At 35.3% G+C, this 22,099-nt stretch overlaps 5 protein-coding genes across 5 annotated transcripts; 3 read left to right on the top strand and 2 right to left on the bottom strand.

Moving 5' to 3' along the window:
- The first annotated feature begins 1,526 nt into the window (after positions 1 to 1,526).
- LOC147562913 (cytochrome P450 71A1-like) lies at positions 1,527 to 3,380 on the top strand. Its single transcript, XM_086664693.1, has 2 exons — positions 1,527 to 2,595; positions 2,766 to 3,380. The coding sequence occupies exons 1-2, from the start codon at positions 1,600 to 1,602 to the stop codon at positions 3,378 to 3,380; spliced, it is 1,611 nt and encodes a 536-aa protein (XP_086520819.1). The 5' UTR covers positions 1,527 to 1,599.
- A 1,575-nt stretch (positions 3,381 to 4,955) lies between these two features.
- LOC147562912 (cytochrome P450 724B1-like) lies at positions 4,956 to 8,434 on the bottom strand. The gene is made up of 9 exons (XM_086664692.1): positions 8,134 to 8,434; positions 7,677 to 8,001; positions 7,439 to 7,591; positions 6,482 to 6,715; positions 6,156 to 6,239; positions 6,000 to 6,078; positions 5,799 to 5,905; positions 5,466 to 5,584; positions 4,956 to 5,290 (listed from the first exon to the last, which is right to left on the bottom strand). Exons 1-9 carry the CDS (start codon positions 8,346 to 8,348, stop codon positions 5,176 to 5,178), a joined length of 1,431 nt encoding a protein of 476 aa, XP_086520818.1. The 5' UTR covers positions 8,349 to 8,434; the 3' UTR covers positions 4,956 to 5,175.
- Positions 8,435 to 12,862: 4,428 nt separating this feature from the next.
- LOC147562911 (28 kDa ribonucleoprotein, chloroplastic-like) lies at positions 12,863 to 14,342 on the top strand. Its single transcript, XM_086632349.1, has 4 exons — positions 12,863 to 13,505; positions 13,603 to 13,704; positions 13,797 to 14,069; positions 14,155 to 14,342. Exons 1-4 carry the CDS (start codon positions 13,014 to 13,016, stop codon positions 14,218 to 14,220), a joined length of 933 nt encoding a protein of 310 aa, XP_086488475.1. The 5' UTR covers positions 12,863 to 13,013; the 3' UTR covers positions 14,221 to 14,342.
- A 104-nt stretch (positions 14,343 to 14,446) lies between these two features.
- On the bottom strand, positions 14,447 to 16,757 carry LOC147562910 (protein-L-isoaspartate O-methyltransferase 1-like). Its single transcript, XM_086632355.1, has 4 exons — positions 16,493 to 16,757; positions 15,435 to 15,705; positions 14,993 to 15,157; positions 14,447 to 14,865 (listed from the first exon to the last, which is right to left on the bottom strand). Exons 1-4 carry the CDS (start codon positions 16,697 to 16,699, stop codon positions 14,615 to 14,617), a joined length of 894 nt encoding a protein of 297 aa, XP_086488481.1. The 5' UTR covers positions 16,700 to 16,757; the 3' UTR covers positions 14,447 to 14,614.
- Positions 16,758 to 17,923: 1,166 nt separating this feature from the next.
- On the top strand, positions 17,924 to 21,777 carry LOC147562909 (protein SIEVE ELEMENT OCCLUSION B-like). The gene is made up of 7 exons (XM_086632340.1): positions 17,924 to 18,358; positions 18,462 to 18,569; positions 18,649 to 19,097; positions 19,201 to 19,310; positions 19,386 to 19,528; positions 19,666 to 20,157; positions 20,884 to 21,777. Exons 1-7 carry the CDS (start codon positions 18,119 to 18,121, stop codon positions 21,499 to 21,501), a joined length of 2,160 nt encoding a protein of 719 aa, XP_086488466.1. The 5' UTR covers positions 17,924 to 18,118; the 3' UTR covers positions 21,502 to 21,777.
- Positions 21,778 to 22,099: the final 322 nt, after the last annotated feature.

The following is a 22,099-nucleotide window of genomic DNA, read 5'->3' as shown; positions in this document are numbered from 1 at the left end:
CAAGAACTTGAATATCACACTTAGATATTAGTAACTTTCTGTAATTAGTTCCAAATAAGACAAAAATTTCATTAAGAGTTTATTTCATTTTAACCCCCAATTTGTGACTAACTTAAGTTTTGTCAGTTTTGATCCTCCCAAGTGTCTGGGTAAATGCATGACATGTGATGGATGAGTAGCCAGACCACATAATATTAAGAGAGGGTTGAATACAGATTGGTCACGAAACAAACTGCAAACTAGTACGCATATAGCAGTCTCATCTGAGATAACTATACGTACAAATATAAGTCATTTCCTTTACACATATAGGCACTTCCGTATCCAAGACCTTTACAACAGACAGGGGCGGACCCATGTGTAGTCCAGACTGGGCAGTGGCCCAGCCTGGAATTTCTACAATTTGATGTAAAGATTAAACAGAAATGAAGGACGACCCTTTTTCGAATTTCTACTTTTTGATGTAAGGATTGAACATAAATGAAGGAGTAGCTTAGTGGTTGGTTACTTAACTAACGCAGTGAATGTCACGGGTTCGAATCCTTGGAAACGCAACTTGGCCCAATTATTGCTCATTTTCTTCTTTGTTTTGTCTCAATTCTCAAAAATGAGTCATATATTTTTACCAATTTCGAAAATAAGCCCTAAAGAAAACTTTTTTTTATTATCTTTTCTCTTTTGTTAGTGATTAAGTATTATCTTAAACCTTTTACCTTAAAATTTTTAATAGTATTATGGAAGATAAAGGTTATTATAAGGGAGAACAAAAGATTTGGTACTTTTACCACTCTCATTTTTGCCTCATATTTAAGGTCAATGTCTCTTCTTTTCATCTTCCTCTTGGAGAAGACAGAATTTTTTTGTAGAGAGGGACTAGTCCTCCGTTGGCGAGCCTCGTTCTCCATCTTTTCTCTTTCTCTCCTTCTTCAAACTAATATCTACTTAGTTTCAGATAACAAAATATCAGGATTTGTACATATATGCATAATAATTTGTGAAATTCGTACACATGTACATAATATTTACATGCTTGATTTATAGTACTTTAAGCTTGCCCAGGCTAACTGGAAATCTTGGTTCCGCCCCTGACAACAGAACCAATTTAGTTCCTAATTTCCAAATTAGTTCCAATTATTTTTTAACTACTTCATCTGTTGCCTTGTAGGAGTATTTCATCCCTTGATTGTCACATATTTTGTCAAATTATTTCATCCTCTCCAATATACTATTTAACCATAAATAGGCGAGCAAATGACGTAGAAGAAATCTAGTGAATATAATGGTCACTAGATGCGTCCTTATGACAAATTCCCACTTACAAAAATCAAAATGATCACTACCTACTCATCTCTCTTTCTCTCTAGATATATGTATATATTTATATATATGATTGGGGAGTTCTCGTGTACTCCGGCACACTCCATAGTTGAGGTGGCTAATAAGAGAAGGGATATTTTGATATTTTTACAATCAAACAAAGATTATGGAAAGACCAAAATACTCCTTATGGTATTAGGGGATGGGTGTGTGTATAAAAGGATGTGCACATAGTAGTTGCAACTCCTTCATAGAATCATAGTACCTCAAAACACAAGAAAGATGGATGAGGTATTAACATGGCTTGACCAACAATGGACTACAATATCGCTACTTTTCAATGACCCATCCTTCATCTTTTCTCTCTTCTTCATCTTGCTTGTGTTCATCTTGTCTGGGTTCAATTTTAAACAGCTCAAAACCAACAAGAAGCACTACAAACTACCTCCATCGCCATGGAAGCTCCCGATTATAGGTAACCTCCACCAAATTAGGTCTTCCCTACCTCACCATTCTCTTCAATCTCTAGCAAAAAAGTATGGGTCACTTATGTTCATACACTTGGGTCAAGTACCAACTTTAGTAGTATCTTCTGCAACTATGGCTGAAGTTATCATGAAGACCCATGATCTTGTTTGTGCAAGTCGACCCCAATCGAAGGTACCCGAACAATTACTATATGGAAAGGACATGGCTTCTGCACCTTATGGTGAATATTGGAGACAAACGCGCAAGATTTGTATATTACAACTTTTAAGTGTGAAGAAAGTTCAGTCGTATCGAGTTGTAAGGGAAGAAGAAATAGCTCTTATGATCAAGAACATCAATCAAAGCTCTTCTTCATCATTGGGAGGTTTGGTGAATTTGAGTGAGTTGTTTCCTCTGCTCACAAGTGACATAGTTTGCAGGGTAGCTTATGGGAAGAAGTATAATGGAGATGGAAAGTGGGAGAGGTTCAAAGAGATGATGGATGAGTTTGCTTCTATAGTGGGTACTCCTTACATTGGGGATTTGATTCCTTCACTTAGTTGGGTGACCTATTTTAATGGTTTAGATGCAAGAATAAAGAAGAATTTTAGACATTTTGATACATTTCTTGAACAAGTAATTGAAGATCATATACCCCACAAAAAGAATAACAATATGATGAGGGAAAATGGTACTAGTTTTGATGGGGAGGGAGAAGAAGAAGATTTTGTGGATATTTTGCTTAGGATTGAAGAAGAATGCAACTTAGGTATTCCTTTCTCTAGAGATAACATCAAAGCCATCATCATGGTATGTTTACTAAAATTCTATTTCCTATTTCCATATCCCAAGTAACCAAGTACAAAAACATAGCCTTAGAGTCTTATTCAGAGTTTATATCTTCGCTTGTGTTTAAGCATTTTTATTAGTTTTAATTTTTCCAATTACTACTTATAATTTATTTATTTTTTATCGTGTAGGACATGTTTATTGGTGGAACTGATACGACATCCGCAGCCATAGAATGGACAATGGCTGAACTAATAAGACATCCCGATATAATGAAAGAAGTGCAAGAAGAAGTGAGAAATACCGCGAGAGGTAAATCTAAATTCAGAGAAGAAGATATAAGTCAAATGCACTACTTAAAATCAGTAATCAAGGAGGCCTTACGACTACATCCTCCAGTTCCTTTATTGGCTCCTCACGAATCAACAGAAGACATTGAAATAAATGATTACCGTATTCCCGCTAAAACTAGGATTATTGTTAATTTTTGGGCAATTGGACGAGACCCAAAATCTTGGGAAGAGCCCACTACATTCAAACCTCAAAGGTTCTTAAATGAAAGTCGAAAAATAGATTTTAGAGGTCATGATTTTCAGTTGATACCATTTGGGGCTGGAAGAAGAGGATGCCCTGGCATTGAATTTGCCATGGCTACCATTGAACTTGCACTTGCTAATCTTCTAAATGAATTTTCTTGGGAAATGCCGGATGGTATTAAGAATGAGGATTTGGATATGGAGGAAGGAATTGGAGTGACAGTTCATAAGAAATCCCCACTCATTCTTAAACCAACACCATATTTATAAATGAATCACTTATTTAAGATTCATCTATATGTTGTTTTATTATACATAAATTAAACCCATATCTATCGTGTTCTTGTTAAGGTTTTATTATAGTGTACTTGCAATAAATACGATGCAAATGTTTGCTAAAAAATAACATTTTCTTGTGTCGTACATTGGGTTTGCAGCAGTGGCGTGGCTGAGATTTTGGGGGCCCGGTGCGAACTTTAAACCGGGACCCTTCATATAATGTAAGAACCAAAAAATATTTACAAGCGATATATTAGTATATAGCTAAAATTAACTGAAGAAAAAAATTATCATGACGAAAATACATTATGTAAAAATATTAATGTATTGCATAACACTAGTAAGAATATTTAAATTATATTTAATGTACGTAAATAAGTCCAAGAACACAATATGAATATTTGAAAGATGCAATTATGAATATTTGAAAGATGCAATTAAAGAAGAATATAGCAAATAAGTATGACTTGGAGAACCCAATTCAACACATAAAGCCAATACCTTTTGCTTAAGAAATTATAGAAAAAGACATACAATCCTATTGTATTTTTAAAAAGAGAGAAAGAGAAACAAAGAAAAATAATGACAATAGGAGAGAGTGAAAAGAAATGAGAAACATAGATTCATAGAGATAAGATAAAGTTAGATAAAATATTAAAGCCCAAATAGAGAAAGAGATTGGAGATGCCTTTAGAATAGTTAAAATGTAATAATATGGGCCATATATATTGGGTTGGGTGCCCTTAAGTATCATATCCTATAAAAACATGTGAGAAAAATGATTTTAGCTTGTGTACGAGGGGACTCGAACACGAGACCTCGCGGGCGCGTGATTATGTTCCAACCATCTGAGCTACTGACGTTTCCTTCCACGTTTCCAACGCTCTATATTTTATATCAAAAAAGCTTTGAGATAATTAAAATGGGGCCCTTAGATGGAGAGGGGCCCTGTGCGACCGCACCGGTCGCACCCCCTCTCTCACGCCCCTGGTTTGCAGTTGTTGCTATGTTTTACATTTTTTTTTTACAAGAAGTCCACATGACCCGCCTTCTTGAACTCTCACTTCAACCGTCTGTGAGAGAAACAAAGATTTCTCTATCCAAGTGACTGAACATGTGAGTGGAGAGAGAAACCTTGTTTCTCTCACAGGCGGTTCAAGTGGGAGTCCCAAGAGGCGGGTTGAGTATACTTTTTATTTTTTCTATTGTTTGGTTTCTCTTTGTCTTTTTTCGGCAGACTTGATGTGAGTGCGGACCAACTCTTCTTATATGCCCTATCTGCAGAACTCCTATACAGACCAGAATAAAACTATATTAAAAGTGGTTTCGTTTTCTCATACTTGCTCTGTGTTCACCGACTTCTTGTGTAGTAAGATATTGCTTCTCATTTTTAGCGTACGTGTTTCCATTGGGCTTGTGTAACCTTGCTTGATCCATACACATTATGAACATAGTGTTCTTCTCTATATTTGTGGATTGCTCATAAAATGCTCATTTTGTTTGATCATTATTGTTCATTATTATAAAGTTTTTGCTAAATTTCAAACAGACCACCCAAGAACTTGATATTCTAATTAATTAGTTCGAAGATAAGGTAGTACTTTCATTAATCTAACTAATTTGAAAATTGTTAGAAAATTATAAAATTTGTAAAAGGATTTACTAGAGAAGGTAGTCAAATCAATCACATAAGCTTCTGAAGAAGGCAACAAGTATATTTTAAATGACATAATTATTTCTCTTTTTTCTTCTACGATGAAGTTCAAATATATAAATCGGTCCATAATTAACTTGATTTTACTTTACTCATTTCATCTAAAGCCTCGATTTCAATTGGCAACCCTTTTTCAAACGCCACATAAGGATGAGATATTGGATAGTCCACTTCTAGTGAGTTCCATCTGCACGTAAATATCACCAAAATCATAGTCAGAAAGACATTATTGTTCTTTCACTTTCACCAAACAAACAATGATAAAATGAATCATTTTCAATTTGTGACATTTACTTGGTAAAAAGCTTTTAGGTTATGAATTAAAAATGTAATCAAATAAAGGATGAGGAAAGTGCAAGTACCTAAAATTAAGAAGAAGATGATGAAGAAATATTGCAGCTTCAACTTTACCAAGATCTGCACCAGGACACAATCTCAGCCCTCCACTAAATGGTGTATAAGCTTTCCCCTTCACTTGTTTCTGTCAAGTCAAATCACAACCAATCAACCATAATCCACTTACAATCCTAAGAGTTCCCGGGCCGGGCTCTCATTTTGGCTCTGAAGCCCAAGCCCATCTCATTAATTTGAACTACCCGGGCTTGTGCTTTGCTCTAATAGCCTGTGAAGATGTCAAATTATGAATTTAGAAGCACAATTTAGGTTTTAAGGTTTAGAGAATATTGTATTATTACATTCCATCTCCATGGATTGAACTCTGTAGCATTTTCATGAAAAGATGAATTTAAATGCACAGCGGCAAACATCGGAAGAACCTTCCATCCAGCCGGAATGAGATATCCTGCAAGAAATTATATAATATATAATTAAATTACTTAACTTCTCGAAAAATTATATTAAAAATCTCAAATTAAAATTTTTGAGAATATAATCACCTTTGAAATCAACATCCTTGATAGCTTTTCTGTGCACAAATTTGACTATATTTCCACATCTTAGAGTTTCATCTATGACCTAATAAATTCAAAATAGAGTTGGAAATCTTATTGAAGAAAAAAAAAATTATATAAAGATATTTAAAGTAATAATACATTTTTGGTGAATTCCATTTGTTTGTAATCTTCCCAATCTAAGGCTCCTTCTGTCTTTCTTTGCCTTACAGCTTGGTGCTCTTCCTGTGTATTCATGAAGGACCCATTAGAGAAAAGAAATGGGATTCTGTCCAGTTACTATCCCAGTTGAATTCGGGTCGTGGTTCGTGGTCAAAAAGGATTTAGAAAAAAATTGTTGTACTTTCTTTCTCTAAATCTTTTCCGGTCAAGTACTCTGACTGAGACTCAGTTGGGATAGTAGCAAGACAGACGGTCACTCGTGTTACAGAAAAAATAATTTTAGAGAGAAAGAGGGGATGGGTAACCTTTAGTTTTTGAAGAGCAAGAGGAGAGTGACCAAGAAAGTAGATAATCATGGATATTAATAGTGTGGTGGTTTCATAACCTCCAAGGAGAAGATCTAAAATAACATAGACTTTCTCTTCATCATTTAAGCTTGAATTGTAAAGAATAAAATCAAAATAATCTCCTCTCTTCACATTCTCTTTTGTCCTTTCTGATATTATGCCTTTTATGGTTGAGTGAATCCTTTTCCTAGCCTGTTTTCATTCACAAATTCAAACACAAGTTAAATAAAGATATTAAAAAGTGAAGATCGTCGTTAGTCGTTCATCTACGGACAGCTATAACGTGATGGCAGCGATGGCAGCCGTGGAAGGAGGATAGAGGAGAAGATAAATAAAGATAGTAAAAAAATGAAAAGTTGTTGGTCGTTCATCTACGGACAGGGGAAGAAGAAAAAAAGAGAAATGATATAGAGGAAAAATATTTTGCATAAAGGTAAGTAAAAAAGAAAGAGAAACTTATGCTAAAATTGACCGACAGAATAATAATACAAAAAAATGTCACGTTACAAACTGTCATCTTTAGGAGAACATTTTGCAGTTATTTATTTTTGGAGAGATAAACAAAATTAACTAAAAAAGATTTAATTTCACGGGTAGTTAGGTTAATATTAATTTAATATAAATATAATTGAGTAAAAACAATACAAATGAACTTATCTATGGTGGATTTGACTAATAAATATGCCCATTAATTTCTAGTGAACAAGTCAACTTTTGATATGAGAAAGACTAATATACTAGTTCAACAAAAAAAAAAAAAAAAAGACTAATATACTTATACTAATAAAAATATACATTTAAATGATATTTGTTAATATAAAATGAAAAGGTAATTTAACTTCTAACCTAAAATAAGCAAAATTAAAAAAATAATCAAAATTAAAATCAGAATGGAAATTTTAAAAAAATAAGTACCTTTACTGCCTTGGCATAGGGGGTTCCAGGGATATATATAGGAGGAGAAATCAACCCTTTCATAAATGTAAGAAAATCTTCTTTGATTTGTGTTAATCTAGCCTCCTCTAATTCCAAACTTAGAACTTGTTTAACAATTATATTGAAAGTGAACTACAATAAAATATTTAAGAATTAGAGAAATACCCTTAATTAAAATCATTATTCATGAAAGTATTGATTTAATTAATGTAGGTACCTTTGTCACTTCCTCGCAAAAAAACAATTCTTTTTTGTTCTTCCAAGATTTGAGAGTCCATAATGTCATGTTTTCCACGTCGTTAATATATTCAATTTTGGACTTACATGTATTAGCTAAGTTAATAGCAAAATTCCTTATCCTTTTATGATGATCTCCAACGATACACAATAGAGAAAGATTTCCAAGTACTCCAGGAATGGAATTTGGGTAGCTGCATTCAAACAGTTTATCTTCGTTTTGAAGAATGAACATATTAAGCTCAGGATCACACGAGACTATAGTGGGATGACCGAATAAATGTGATTTGAAAATGTTCCCATACCTAATTATGATTAAAACAAAAACAAGTAATACCCATATCAAAATTTGAATCAAAAATAAAATTGAAACATATAACTAAGAAAATGAATTGAGTGGCATATATATATATATATATATATATATATGTACTAACCTAGAACAATGATCTTGTAAAAAGCTGCCAATAGTATCTGATCTGTGTGGCTTGAGGAAGCTAAGTGTTTCACCAATAATGGGCCAACCCATGTTGCCTTTTGGTAAATTTTGGGGGGTTTCTTTCACAAACAAGAGAGGTAAGAATATGAAGGCTGAAACTAGTCCTACCAAGAGAACAAATATGACTGACAAGAGAAGTATTCCTCCAACCATTTTTCACCTCTCTCTTTCTCTCTCTCTCTTTCTCTCTCTCTATGGATTCCTCTCTTCTCTTTCTAGTTTTCTCTCTATCAATATGTATTTAAGCATTCCCAAGATTTGCCTTTTATCATAGAAAAAATATTAGTACTACTTTTCTACCACAATCCTTATTTAAGGATACAAACCATATAGAAAGGAAAAAAAAGGCAAATGAATAATATTTTGCAATTAAAAGACAAGATACTTGACCCGATGAGTAATTTTCACTAAAAAACAAAGACCATTCTTTTAACCGTGTGGTCCGTTGTGTCAACAATTTTCACTTACCTAATATTTAATTATCACAACGGTTCGATAGTATTTTAAATAACTTCTACAATGGTTGAGATAGATTGGGAAGGACTGGTTTATCTCTTGATTTAAAAAGAGTGTATGGCAAGAATAATCTAAAGGATTTTTTTTTCTTTTTTGAAGAAGTGTATCTAAACATGTATATCTCATTATTATAATGACGATCATAATAATAATTCTATTTTGCGTGTAAGGTATCATTCTTAAATTTATCTTAGACTGGATATAACAGTTTGAGATACATCCATTGAATTTGCTTAGAACATTAACTTAAATTTCATATATATTCCGAATAAAAATCAAACATATATACTGTAGTTTGTAAAATTTTGAGTCAGGGGTTTATATGGCAGGCATTCAACAATTACCAAACAAAATCTTTTATGAAAATATTTGTCCTAATATAAAAAATCCATAAGTATTATTTTAAAAAAAAAAAAATTGAATCACTACTTTTTAATGATGATCAATATGAATATACTTGGCATAAATTTATGTGATATTAAAAAAGAAAAAATTCTAATTAATCATTTTCTAATGGGCCTTACATATGACCATTCAAACGGCATTCCCTATTTAGTCTACCTTTATTATCTCTATTAAAAAAAATCGTCTCGACAATGGTTTACATTTTTTTACCTTTTTTGTGCGTTTTGTACAAGTGTTGTTAGCAATTTAAGACAAGTTGTAGTTAGTTATTTTTGTCGGATAGTTTTATCGAGCAAAAATAAAGTTAATTTTGTATAGCAACATCCAATTTGAATTAGGAAATATGCATGAGACACGAGGAGGAAAGCCTTGTCAATATCCATAAATACCGGGTAGTAGTTGCTTAATAAAAATTTTTTTTGTTGAAAGAGTTGCTTAATAAACTTACAAATTAATAACCCAAATCTTCCCCTAAAAATTCAATATTCGACTTAATCAAATTCGTCTTTGATTACAAACATCATCCAGATAATGCTTATAGGTTTTTTTTAGTATAACAATGATTTTATTAGAGAAGAAAGTAAGAAACTAATTTATTTCCTTATGCCCTTCTTTTTACCTAATTCATAGAACACATTTTGAAACCAAATGATTGCTCAAAGTATTTGATTGACAAAATTTTGTCTTTGTTAGATGTTGAAAGAACAAGTTCCACGCTCGAGTAATTAACGTCTTGGTGGGACTAATGTCGATATCAATCCACTTATACACTTAAATAATTGCCTTTTGTCCTAAGATGCAATCATATTATTATACTTTCTCGATCCATATTACAAGGATTTTTTGGATTTCCTAGGTAAACCCATGTCTTTTTGGGTGGACTTTGAAAAAGATCAACCTATGGATATATAGCTTCTTATTCAACCTAGGGAGATATTAGTCCAATCGAACCAAAATGCTCCATTTTGATGGCCTTAGAGCAGGCATTCTAGGAAGTATAGCTAACATAAATTGGAAAAAATCTTTACAGAAGGGGGTAAGCTTAATTACCAATTACTGAAGGGGGTAAACTCAATTACCAATTAATTTTGAAGGGATAAGCTCAAAATACCCTTATATTTTTCTTTTGTTTTATTTCATGTTATATATACTACTTTTTGTGTATAGTTTTCTTATTTATTTGTTTTTCCATCAGATAATCGTGCGGAAGGAGAGGGAGTGGAGCATAAATTTATTAACAAATAAGAAGAATACATGAGCATTACCCATACAAACTAAAGTTTAAGTATCTTGGATTAAACTCTACTAGTTCACACCAAAAATATAAATTCTTTTCTAAAGAGAAAATTCACGTTCATTCTTATAATTTTCTTCATGACTAAAAATGACTTTATAATCACATCTCGGATTATGTTGAAAATATCAGAGTACTACCTAAGTTTTTATTGTAACATCTATTACAGTACAAAATTATATCTACTAAGAAAGGCGAAAAATTATTTTCAACAGTATAACAACATGTTAAACACGTGTCACAATCATAAAATTGTTAGTGTTTTCTATTTTATAAGTTCTTTGTAATATCTACATGCACAAAGATATATTATTTTCAAAATCAACAACTCTCTTTTTCATTAAATTTAGTAGATTGTTTACTAACATAGCACTAACCACTACCCATGGCCATGACTATGGGGGTAGAAGACAAAGGTCAATGCATGCATGCATGCGTCATGTGTTCTTATGAACTAGACAAGATGGACCCATTGTTCCCCTGGTTGGAATTTAGCATCAAAACCCTAATTAACTCAAACCCTAAATAATTGTAATCCTAACTATACTAGTAGAGAATCATGTGGGATGCTAAGTTAATGTTTCTCTTTTTGAGGTTTACCACATATTTTTGTGTGATTTATACTCAATCTAGACTTCAATCCTTCACTTACCCTTATCCCTTCTTAAAGATACTGTTAAGGACAAAAAGTATAAAGTTTATATAAGCTTTAAAATAACAACCTTAGGTCAAAGACAAAATTATTTCAAGTTTTTATATTTTTTAATCTCAAATTCCAAAAATAAAATAAAGCACGTCAAGTCGTCAACACATCATCCAAATGTTTTACTTTTTCCCCCTTCTTAAACGTAGTTATTATAATTTTAAAGTTTAATCTACAGTTTTTTGTCATAGTGATATTTTTAAAAATGTCAATTTGTATAAAACTTCTTCTTTGAAAGCACGGGAATTCTTTTTGTATAGATAATCTTCCACAACGTTTACTTATTAAGAACTTTGTCTCCAAACATTAAAGATTAATGAATAAGGAAGTTGTTCTAATCTTTTCAATTTTATTTACATTTTGATTTAACAAGAATTTTGGGAAAAAATTTCTTTTGCTATAATTATCGTCACGATGAGAAAAAGACATACCGTATAACTTACAATATTAACTCGTGTATCTAGTGTTTGGGTTCATGTCCAAAACTAGAATTTAAACATATTAAACTTTATATTGATTTTGATAAGCAATCATCCAAAAACAAAGAATAAAATAATAGTTCGTGAAACAATAAAAAACGAGTATTTTTAGCCTGATATTTGGGAATTGATTATGACTGGTTAACGACCAAATGAAATTTAGGATATACATATACCAGGCCAAATGAAATATATATATACATATATCTCAAATACTCCCAACATTTTAGAGATAGAAAATATTTAGAGATCTGGACGGACCACACTAATCGTTGGCCTGCATGTTAGGCCATATATCACCATCGAATTTTAATAGTGGATAGGGGTAGTAGTTTATCATGAAACGTCTGGGATTATGATTAAGAGTTTTGCTCAAAAGTAAGGATTAGCGGCTACTGTAGTCTATAAGGTTGACAAGAAAGTAAGAGTTTAATGATGATGAAAATATATTGTCAATTTGGTTACCTTTTTATTAACCTTCTGTCAAACTTCCAAACAAAAAAGAAAACCTTGTGTCAAACCTTGTTCATCCAATATAAAATGTGTACAAATATCATATGATATAAAGCATCGTAACATAACGTAATATCTTTAAAAAGAACTACAGTTTTCACTTTCAGTCGCGTCTATGTTGTTGCTGTAGACTCAGGCTTACATTTTTTACAAACCTTGATATTCCGGGATGAAACACTCCAACTTAGTTATAGACACACTTGGATGCCTTGCCTTTGCTTTGGGTCAACGACACCTTAGACCACCTCTAAATTGCGCACACAAGGAATACAAGTGAGGTGTGTGAATTGTGATAGTCTTCATCGCTCGTGAGAGTGTATGGAGTCTGGGTTATAAGTGAACGCTCAAACTTAGTAAATGTCGAGGTCTCCCGCACTGGAACAAAATCTAAGCTTAAGGTAGCGGCCTGTGGAGGTCACGGTGGCTAAGTGAGGACAAAATCGTACATGTGGAGGTCTACCGTGTCGCTGCTTACTCTGATGGGTAAGTAAGGCAAATGGTGCGTTTTAGCCAATCTCGAGGCCTTTTGAGTGGATCATGGGTTGGGGAACAAAACTCCGTACATGTAAATTTGAGCCTGCAACGTCTAAGTCAGAGACGTCTGAGACAACTCGTAACTGCTAAAGTTTGGGGTGTCACAAGGTGGACACTCAACTTCACTGGAGTGTGCCCACCTCACATGGACTGACCCCAAGCTCTGTCCAAATTAACAAAGGGAAGTTTAATAGGCGCCTCTATTATTTTATAGGCGCCTCGTACTCAAGTAGTCAAGTGAAAGATCTCTTCATCTCTTTCTTGAAGCTGGCTAAACCTTAGGTCCTCCCATATCTTCTATATCCCCTTATCTTCAGAACTCTCTCTCTCTCTCTCTCTTCCCTCTATCTCTTTCTCTTCTCATCTAATTTGTCATGGCATCTACAACTATCTTCAATTCCATATCCATGGCAAATGGTTGTTTAACTTCCCACCCAGCACTTATAACAACCAAACCTTCCTACCCATTCTCTTTAAAACCCAGCATTAAACTCCACCTCTCTTCTCATTCACTTCCTTCATGGGTTTCTACTCAAAAGAAATATTCATCAACTCTAGTAACACTAGTAGCACAAACTTCAGATTCGGCTTCACAAGATAATGTAGTTGAAGTAGAAGAACCACAAGAAGGTATCAATTTGGAGATTGAAGATAAGGGTGAATTGACAACTGAAGCTACTGGTTCTGATTTCGAAGGAGACGTCGGCGAAGAAGTAGGGACAGAAGAGAGTGGTGCAGAAGAAGAAGAATCTTATCCTGAACCTCCTGAAGAGGCTAAGCTTTTTGTTGGGAATCTACCTTATGATATAGATAGTGAGAAGTTAGCTCAGTTATTCGATGGTGCCGGAATTGTTGAGATTGCTGAGGTATAATTATACTGTTATTAGCTAGCTACATATCTCATCTCTGCTTCATAGAAATATGGAATTTGGGAGGTTAGGTCTAATCTTGTCCAAAATGTAGGTAATTTACAACAGAGAAACTGATCAGAGTCGTGGGTTCGGATTCATAACGATGAGTACAGTTGAAGAAGCTGAAAAAGCTGTCGAGATGTTCAATCGATACGTGAGTTTTTTATGCTTCATTCTTTGATTTTGAAGTGAAGGTATGGTTTCTTGTTTAGTTTGGTTGATGGTGGTTCTTTATGTATGAAACAGGATATAAATGGAAGATTGCTAACAGTAAACAAGGCAGCTCCAAGAGGGTCAAGAGCACCTAGAGAGTTCCAATCTTCACTTAGGATCTATGTTGGGAACCTGCCATGGCAAGTCGATGATGCTCGTTTGGAGCAGGTTTTCAGTGAACATGGTAAAGTGGTAGATGCCCGCGTAGTTTTTGACCGAGAATCTGGACGTTCACGAGGTTTCGGGTTTGTAACAATGTCATCTCAGACAGAGTTAGATGATGCAATCGCTGCTCTAGACGGACAGGTAAAGTGCTAGAACCTAAACCCTAAAACTTAAAAGTTTGACTTTGTGTTAGTCATTTAATATTTTTGCTATGTTGGATTTGCAGAGTTTGGATGGAAGAGCAATTAGAGTGAATGTAGCTGAGGAGAGACCTCGACGCAATTCTTTTTAGTTTCACTACAAGATGAAACTTTTCGTTTGTTTGTTCTCTTTCTTTTTAGGGTTAATTTTGTAAACCATATATCAGAGGAATTGTACTTAGAATTTTGAAGTATTATTCATATCATGCTCTCACTTGTTTCTTGTTTTCGTGTTTACTGCGTATAACCTATATGTCTGTAATCTTCCCGGCCGTAGCTCTAAATATAAACATGCTAAAATATAATCACAAAAGTATCGATTAAGAAATGGAGTTTTTATTCATCTCTGAAAAGATATACACATAACACACTGATCATCAGAAAGTAGAACTACAAGGGTTTGGTATGAGCTCTTAGCATAAGAAACTGCAACTAGGAAACAGTGATTCTGATTCTACCTATACAACAATGTCAAAACTACTATCATCAATAACCTCGTAACTGGGCATCTCTATTAGTGAGAGGGACATACCGAACTGAAGTTTCGTCTCGAACAGTAACAGAGCCATCCTGATTCTTGTCGATAACCTTCAAATCCTGGAATATGTTTCCTACTGGGATTACTAGTCTACCTCCAGGCTTCAACTGGTCGATAAGTTGTTCAGGAATTTCTGGTGCTGCTGCTCCTACATGAATAGCATCATATGGTGCACATTCCGGCCAACCTTCCCTCCCATCTGTGCCCATCAAAGGTCCTTTATTATAACTCAAAATGAATAAGATTGGGTATCTGAAACTACCAAAGAAAATGATACCTCAAAATCGAACTCAATAACAGGAAGCAAAAAAAGAAAAAAGGTATACCGCCGACATGTACGGAAAGTGAACCATCTTTCAACAGTGGTGCTGCTGCAGTTTTTTGTATGTTCTCGGCGGAAGTAGCAACTAGCTCAGGGATGTGTTCTATACCTACTGCACGGCCTTGTGCTCCAACCATCAATCCAAAACATGCTGTCAAATACCCGGATCCTACATAAAATTGAAAGTTAGAAACATAATACTAGGAGCTTCTAATTTTTCTTTTAAACAAGTTTCGAACTCTGGTATCTGCAGTGAAAAGATATAGGTGGTACCACCCGACAAATGCTTCACTGGAAATATATTACTAGGAGCTGCTTAACTATTGACAAAATGGAAGCGGATAACGGCATTAATACTTTATAGCAAACCTTGGAGAGAAAAAGATTTAAACATCAAACAAACACGCCTTTAAACTGTCAAAAGTAACATAGACAAGGAAGGAAACCTGAGCCAATGTCGAGGGCATGCATGCCTGGCTGCAAATTCGGCTCCAATAATTCAAGGCATGTAGCATGCATATGAGGGGCAGAAATAGTAGCATTAAAACCTATTGGCATGGGACTGTCAGCATAAGGTGCATTCCCATCGGATACAAAAAAGCCTCTATCAATATTTTCCATCACTTCTTCAACCCTTTCCGATCTAATCACTCCATATTGCTTCAAATGTGCAACCAATGCTTTGTTTTTGCTAATGCTACCTCTTGTCAAGAATCTCTGTTGTAAGAAGTTTCGTATAACAAATTCAAGTGAAACTGTTCCATCGATTATCATAAATATAAATGTATTTCAACCCATAAAACATAAGGCATAATCACTGTCTTTCTACTATTGATTGGAACACAATAGATATTGTAGTGGTAGAAAAGCGGCAAGTCAAGGTCATAAATGTGACGCCCCAAATCTTAGGAGTGTCTTAACAGTTATCGATAGTGTCCCTGCTTTTGCCACCTCATGCTCACGTGGAGCCCACCCACGACAAGTACAGGGTTTTGTTCTTGGCGAAGGCTCCACAAGGCACTTACTAAGCTTGAGTGCACACCTATAGTCCAGGCTCTTGACACTCACACGGGGGCTTGAGGTGGCAAAGACGGGGACAATATCAATAAGTGATAAGGCATGGGGAGTCACAATAAACAATAAAACCACCCTCAATTTGTATTCAATAACTCTATAACAATCAATTTACATACCCAAGCAATCTTAAAATTAACTAGTTAAGTTTGAAGATGGAAATTCGGGTATAATTTATCTAGGTGTTTGTTTATTCATATGACATCAAGGAATCAACTTTTTTTTGCATTTTCTTCTTCATTACCTATTTTTTATAGTCATTCACCCCAATGACCCAAAATTACCCCCATTCAGTATGAAATCGTCAAATATATATCTGAAAATTAAGAATCAAATATCTATAATTTTTTGAATTTTCATAAGAATCAACAGATGTAAACCTAATTCTCATTTTTCACAATCAAGAAAGAGAAGGTGTAAAAGTAAGTACCTCCATTCTGAAGAGCAGAGGATTTCTTGTGAAGAACTTATTATTAGGTCTCTGAGAATAGAATGAAGAAGAAGATTTGTTAGTGGCGGAAGAGAGAGGGCGGAGGAGAAGCGGCTGAGGAAGACGGAGGACGGTGGTGGTGGAGAGGAAGAGGTGGTTGAGTGGCGCACAATAGCGACAACCGTATGGAAGTAAAGAGGACGGCATCCTTTCTTATTTTTACCCCTTTTCCACCTTCTCCTCCACACACATATTCCCGCGATTTCTCGAACAAACTGACTCATGCGCTCCACTCACTGCCACGTGCCACACACTGCCCCCGATTGCAAAAATGGTGAATGGCAGATTGCCAGTGGTTGGACACCTTCTCTTGAATCCATGAAATCGTGGGATCGAGTTTCGGTGGAAGCAGTTTGTCATCAAAATTTGTTGGGTTTTAGGCCTCTTTCATGTTGTCGGGTTTTAAGACTCTTTTATTAATTGTTTACATTAGGCGGTTATAGTGTTTATCACATTTTCATGATGTATCAATGCCTTGTAACAACTAACGTACATAGTAGTCGATTTTTCAGAAAAAAAAAAAAAAAAAAAAAAAAAAAAAAGTGGCAAGTACCTTTAAAATTCGAGTGGACAATAACCCGCAAACTGTAATGTGGTTGCACCCAACTTGTCAGGTCATGGGAGGAGACAAATCGACTGACTAATTTGGAGTTAGCTATATCACCATTCAGTATATGATCAGCATCAATTTTTGGGTCATTTAACATTTCTCGCCAAATTATGTGTGTAAATTTTTGGGTCATTTAACATTTCTCGCCAAATTATGTGTGTAAAGTGGTAGTTTCCAGCTTCAAATTGACTCGAATCAGTTTTGAAACAGAATTTCTTGTAATTCATCCAAATGACTAATATGAATTATTTATAAATGAAATTGAGCTAGATTCAAACAAGTTAGATGGAAAAATAAAACGCGACTGAACCATCTAACCATTAATGCATTTTTTTGGTTTTCTTAATTGTGTTGAAGACATATTTTTTTCATTTTAAATTAGAAATATCACAAAATAAGGTGAGCTAAGTTTAACTTGTTAAAAATAAATTTATGATTTATGTGATGCCTTTTAAGGCAAATGGTAGATGGGCCATTTTGTTAGATATGCCGACCGCACAGTTAAAACTAGGGCATCAAGTAAAGAAGGAAATCCTTGTTATGAGATCCTGGTGATTCATGTCTTACATATTGCCCAACATTAAGCACCCACCACCACAAAAATCAAGATATGCCCTTTTATCAGTAATGATCACTCTACCTTCACATTTGTACTATATGGTCACTTTTTTTTTGTATTGTTTATCATTCATATCTTTATACTTTTGTACACTTTGCTCTTCTTGATACTATAGAATAACTTGATCAAAATGTGAAGTTATAGACAAGGTATCAATAAAAGGCAAGAGCTTGTGGTGGGTATCTATTATTTCTATATTTCATGGAAGCAAAGAAGTGATTCCTATCACCTTTTTCATTATTATATAAGCACCTAAATGGAGCAACTAATCAATTCAAACCCAAACAAGTAATTCAATATCCCCTTTCAAACTTCCCCACCCATTTTTGTAGCAGACATGTCTATGCCATCACAGCAGATGATAATGGCAGATACTCTTCAACAACAAAAACTAATCAGAGGCGACCGTCACTTGTTTTCTTCATCGGATGATAACGTTATTACTAGGCAAATCCAAGGAACCCATGCTCCCGATGGTCGAGATGTCGATGTTAGGCCTATTCTCCATCTCTTGGAAGACATCTTCGATCGGGCCACTCCTGCTACTGTTGCAACTGTCAACACCATTGTTCAACAGGTACTACTCTGTCCTTATCTCATTCACGCACACACACACACACACACATATATATATATATATATATAGGATGATAATGATTCACTTATGGGTTTATGTGCAGGCAAACAATCAAGCGCACATTGATACCTGGGAAGATAGGACTCATCAACCGGGTTTCCTTAACATGCTTGAAGCTTTGGCCTACACCATTCATAAGATTTCCTGCGAGGTGACGGATTTCTTACCTGCAAACAAATAAAACTAGATAAAATATTCGTCGTCTGATTCGATCTTTTTTGTGTTCACAGATAGCATGCAAGTGTTCTGGTGGTGGTGATGCTCATTCAACAACTATGAATCTTCTTAGTACATTGTCTAGTTATTCGTGGGATGCCAAGATAGTGATTACCTTAGCTGCACTTGCTGTGAACTATGGAGAATTCTGGCTTCTCTCCCAGACTTATTCCACTAATCATCTCGCTAAGTCGATTGCACTCCTTAAACATTTACCCGATATAATGGAACATAACGATTTACTTAAACCTCGGTTTGATGCCTTAAACACCCTTATCAGATCTATGTTAGATGTAACAAGATGCATTGTTGAGTTTAAGTCGCTACCATCTCAATACATAACTCCTGATACATCTGCTATGTCGACCGCCATTGCCCATATCCCTACCGCCGTTTACTGGACCATGAGAAGCATCGTGGCATGCGCGTCTCAAATCACTAGCTTCGTCGGCTTTGGGCACGAGTATGTTCATCTTATTCATCTTTCAGAACTACATAACTTGTCGTCTGAGTGTACATGTCATTTGCTAACATCGTTTCCTTGTTTTTCTTTTTCAATTAAACAGGTATATAACGTCGACTACTGAGGCTTGGGAGCTTTCAAGCTTAGCTCATAAGTTAAGTAACATACACGATCACCTCAAAAGGCAACTCTCTGTTTGTCACCAACATATAGGTAAACCCAAGCAAACAATTTAGCATTTTTCATGTTTTCTTCAGTAATTAAGCTAATCAGAATTTGAGAATGCAGATGAGAAGAAACATGTTGAAGCTTATCAAACACTTAAGAGGCTCTTCGAAACAACTCATATTGACAACATGAAAATCCTGAGAGCTTTGATTTACCCAAGAGATGATCTTTTACCTCTCTTTGATGGTTCAAACAAAGGAAGGGTAATCCGATTCTAAACCAATTTTCCATTATTACTAGCCCAGTTTCATCGGGAGACATATATATATATACATACATACGTATACATAACAAGTGCGTAATAATACTTTTATTTGATTGATTTGTATGACAAGAACAGGTTGCTCTTGATGTGTTGAGGAGAAAGAATGTGTTACTCCTAGTATCAGACCATGATATGTCTCACGAAGAGCTGTCGATTCTCGAACAGATGTATAGAGAATCACGACACCACCCGTCTAGACCAGAGAGTCAATATGAGGTGGTATGGATCCCAATTGTGGATAGGACCAAACCATGGACCGAAGCTAAGGAAAAAGAATTTCAATCATTACAGATGATGATGCCTTGGTACTCAGTTTACCACCCATCTTTGATTGATCAAGCTGTGGTTAAGTACATCAAGGAAGTATGGCATTTCACCAAGAAGCCAATCTTAGTTGTGTTAGACCCTCAAGGAAGAGTTGTTTGTCCTAATGCACTTCATATGATGTGGATTTGGGGAAGCTTAGCCTTCCCTTTTACTAGTATGAGAGAGGAAGCTCTTTGGAAGGAAGAATCGTGGAGGCTCGAATTATTAGTCGATGGCATCGACCCACTAATCCTAAACTGGGTAAGTCCAATCTTTCAAATCCATTCTCCTTTTTTTTCTCAACTCAAGAAGACAGTCTGGGTATGGTCTTGAGCCTTCCTTGCCCCCAAGGTGGTCTTGGGGACTCTCTCACCCCAAACTAGCTCAAGATGTGAGGCTTCCTTCATATGTATAAAGTGACCACCATCCCTTCCGACAATCAACGTGGGACTAGCTCCAACAATCTTTTCCTCTACGCACTAGGACTTGGAAGACTATCTTCCCCCCTCCACAATGAGACCTGGAAGACTTCGGAAAACCTAAACTCTGATACTATTTGTAGGCGTGATCTTTGGCCCCAAGTGGTCTTGGGGGCTCTCATCCCAGAAGCTAGCTTAAGAGATGAGGCTTTCGCTCACACTTATAAAGTGACCACAACCCTTTCCGACAACCAAAGTGGGACTAGCTCTAACAATCCTTTACACATTGGGACCTGGAAGACTATCATCTTCCCTCCACAGTCCGACCTAAAGACTTTGGCAAATTTAGGCTCTGATACCATTTGTGGGGGTGATATTGGGGCCTTCGTTGCCCCCAAGTGGTCTAGAGAGCCTATGTCACCCCAAAAGCTAGCTCAATAGGTGAGACTTTCCCTCACACTTATACAATGACCGCCACCACGGCACCACCCCCTCCCACAACCAATGTGAGATTAACTCCAACTTACAGACTAACACCCCATTTTGTGTATTATACTTGATTTGACAGATAACAGAAGGAAGATACATTTGTTTATATGGAGGAGAAGATATGGAATGGATTAGAAAATTCACCACAACAGCACAAGCTGTAGCAAAAGCGGCTAAAATTCCATTAGAATTAGTATATGTAGGTAAGAGCAATCCAAGAGAAAGGGTAAGGAAAAACATAGCAAGTATAACAGTCGAAAAACTTGGTCATTGTTGGCAAGATCTTACCTCAATATGGTTCTTCTGGGTAAGATTAGAAAGCATGTGGCATTCGAAAATGCAGCTCGGAAAATCAGTCGAAAACGATCCAATTATGCAACAAATAATGACAATGCTAAGTTTTGATGGAAGTGAACAAGGTTGGGCATTGATTAGTAGAGGTACAGCTGAAATGGCTAAAGCTAAAGGTGAAACAATCTTAACTTCATTAATCGAATTCGATAAATGGAAAGGAGAAATTGAAGAGAAAGGATTAGTTCATGCCTTGAATGATCATTTGAATACACTTCACACACCACACCATTGTAATCGTCTTGTTCTTCCTGGAACTGCTGGTAGAATCCCTGAAGTTGTTGTTTGTGCTGAATGTGGTAGTCCCATGGAGAAATTCATCATGTATCGTTGCTGCACTGATTAAACCCTAAACCTATAGAAATCTCACCTCCCCACAATAATTTAAGCCAAACCCACAAAATCTAAGCCAAACCCACAAAAATCTAAGCCAAACCCACAAAAATCCCCAACCTCAAGAGCCATTAATCACCTTCATTACTACTATAAGCTGGTAAAAATAATATCTCGGGTTTTGTAATTTGTTGTTGTTTGATTTTGTTGTTTGTTTCTTTATTTGAATAAAGTTTACAACTTTGTTGTAAGATTTAGTACAAGTTATTAATCTACTACTATTTGAAAAGTTGTTGATGGGCCTAAAAATAGGTCTTTTCCCGCAAGTATACGGGGTCAAGTTATAGTATTGAAAATAAGATCGAGTATCGTCCCAAGGGATAAGTAGGCAATTTCGGGTATTGACGGCAAGTTTAGCCCAATAATCAAAATGTCAAAAACTAACTTAGACTAACACACACACACCCCATTCATAACTTTGATGATGGATTTGGAAAAGTAAGAAAACGAATAAAACTAAATAAACTAACTAAGAGAGAGGTAAGAAGATATCTAAGGTTATAAAATCCACCGCATAATTTCACTTTATAAAACAAGCACTTAATTACTTA

The sequence above is a fragment of the Eschscholzia californica genome, unplaced genomic scaffold (genome assembly GCF_041429995.1).
Source record: "Eschscholzia californica isolate CP2 unplaced genomic scaffold, dmEscCali1.0.p SCAF_1, whole genome shotgun sequence".
Classification (NCBI taxonomy): Eukaryota; Viridiplantae; Streptophyta; class Magnoliopsida; order Ranunculales; family Papaveraceae; genus Eschscholzia; species Eschscholzia californica.
Note: the sequence above shows the minus strand (reverse complement) of the source record. Positions and strands in the feature narration are given on the sequence as shown.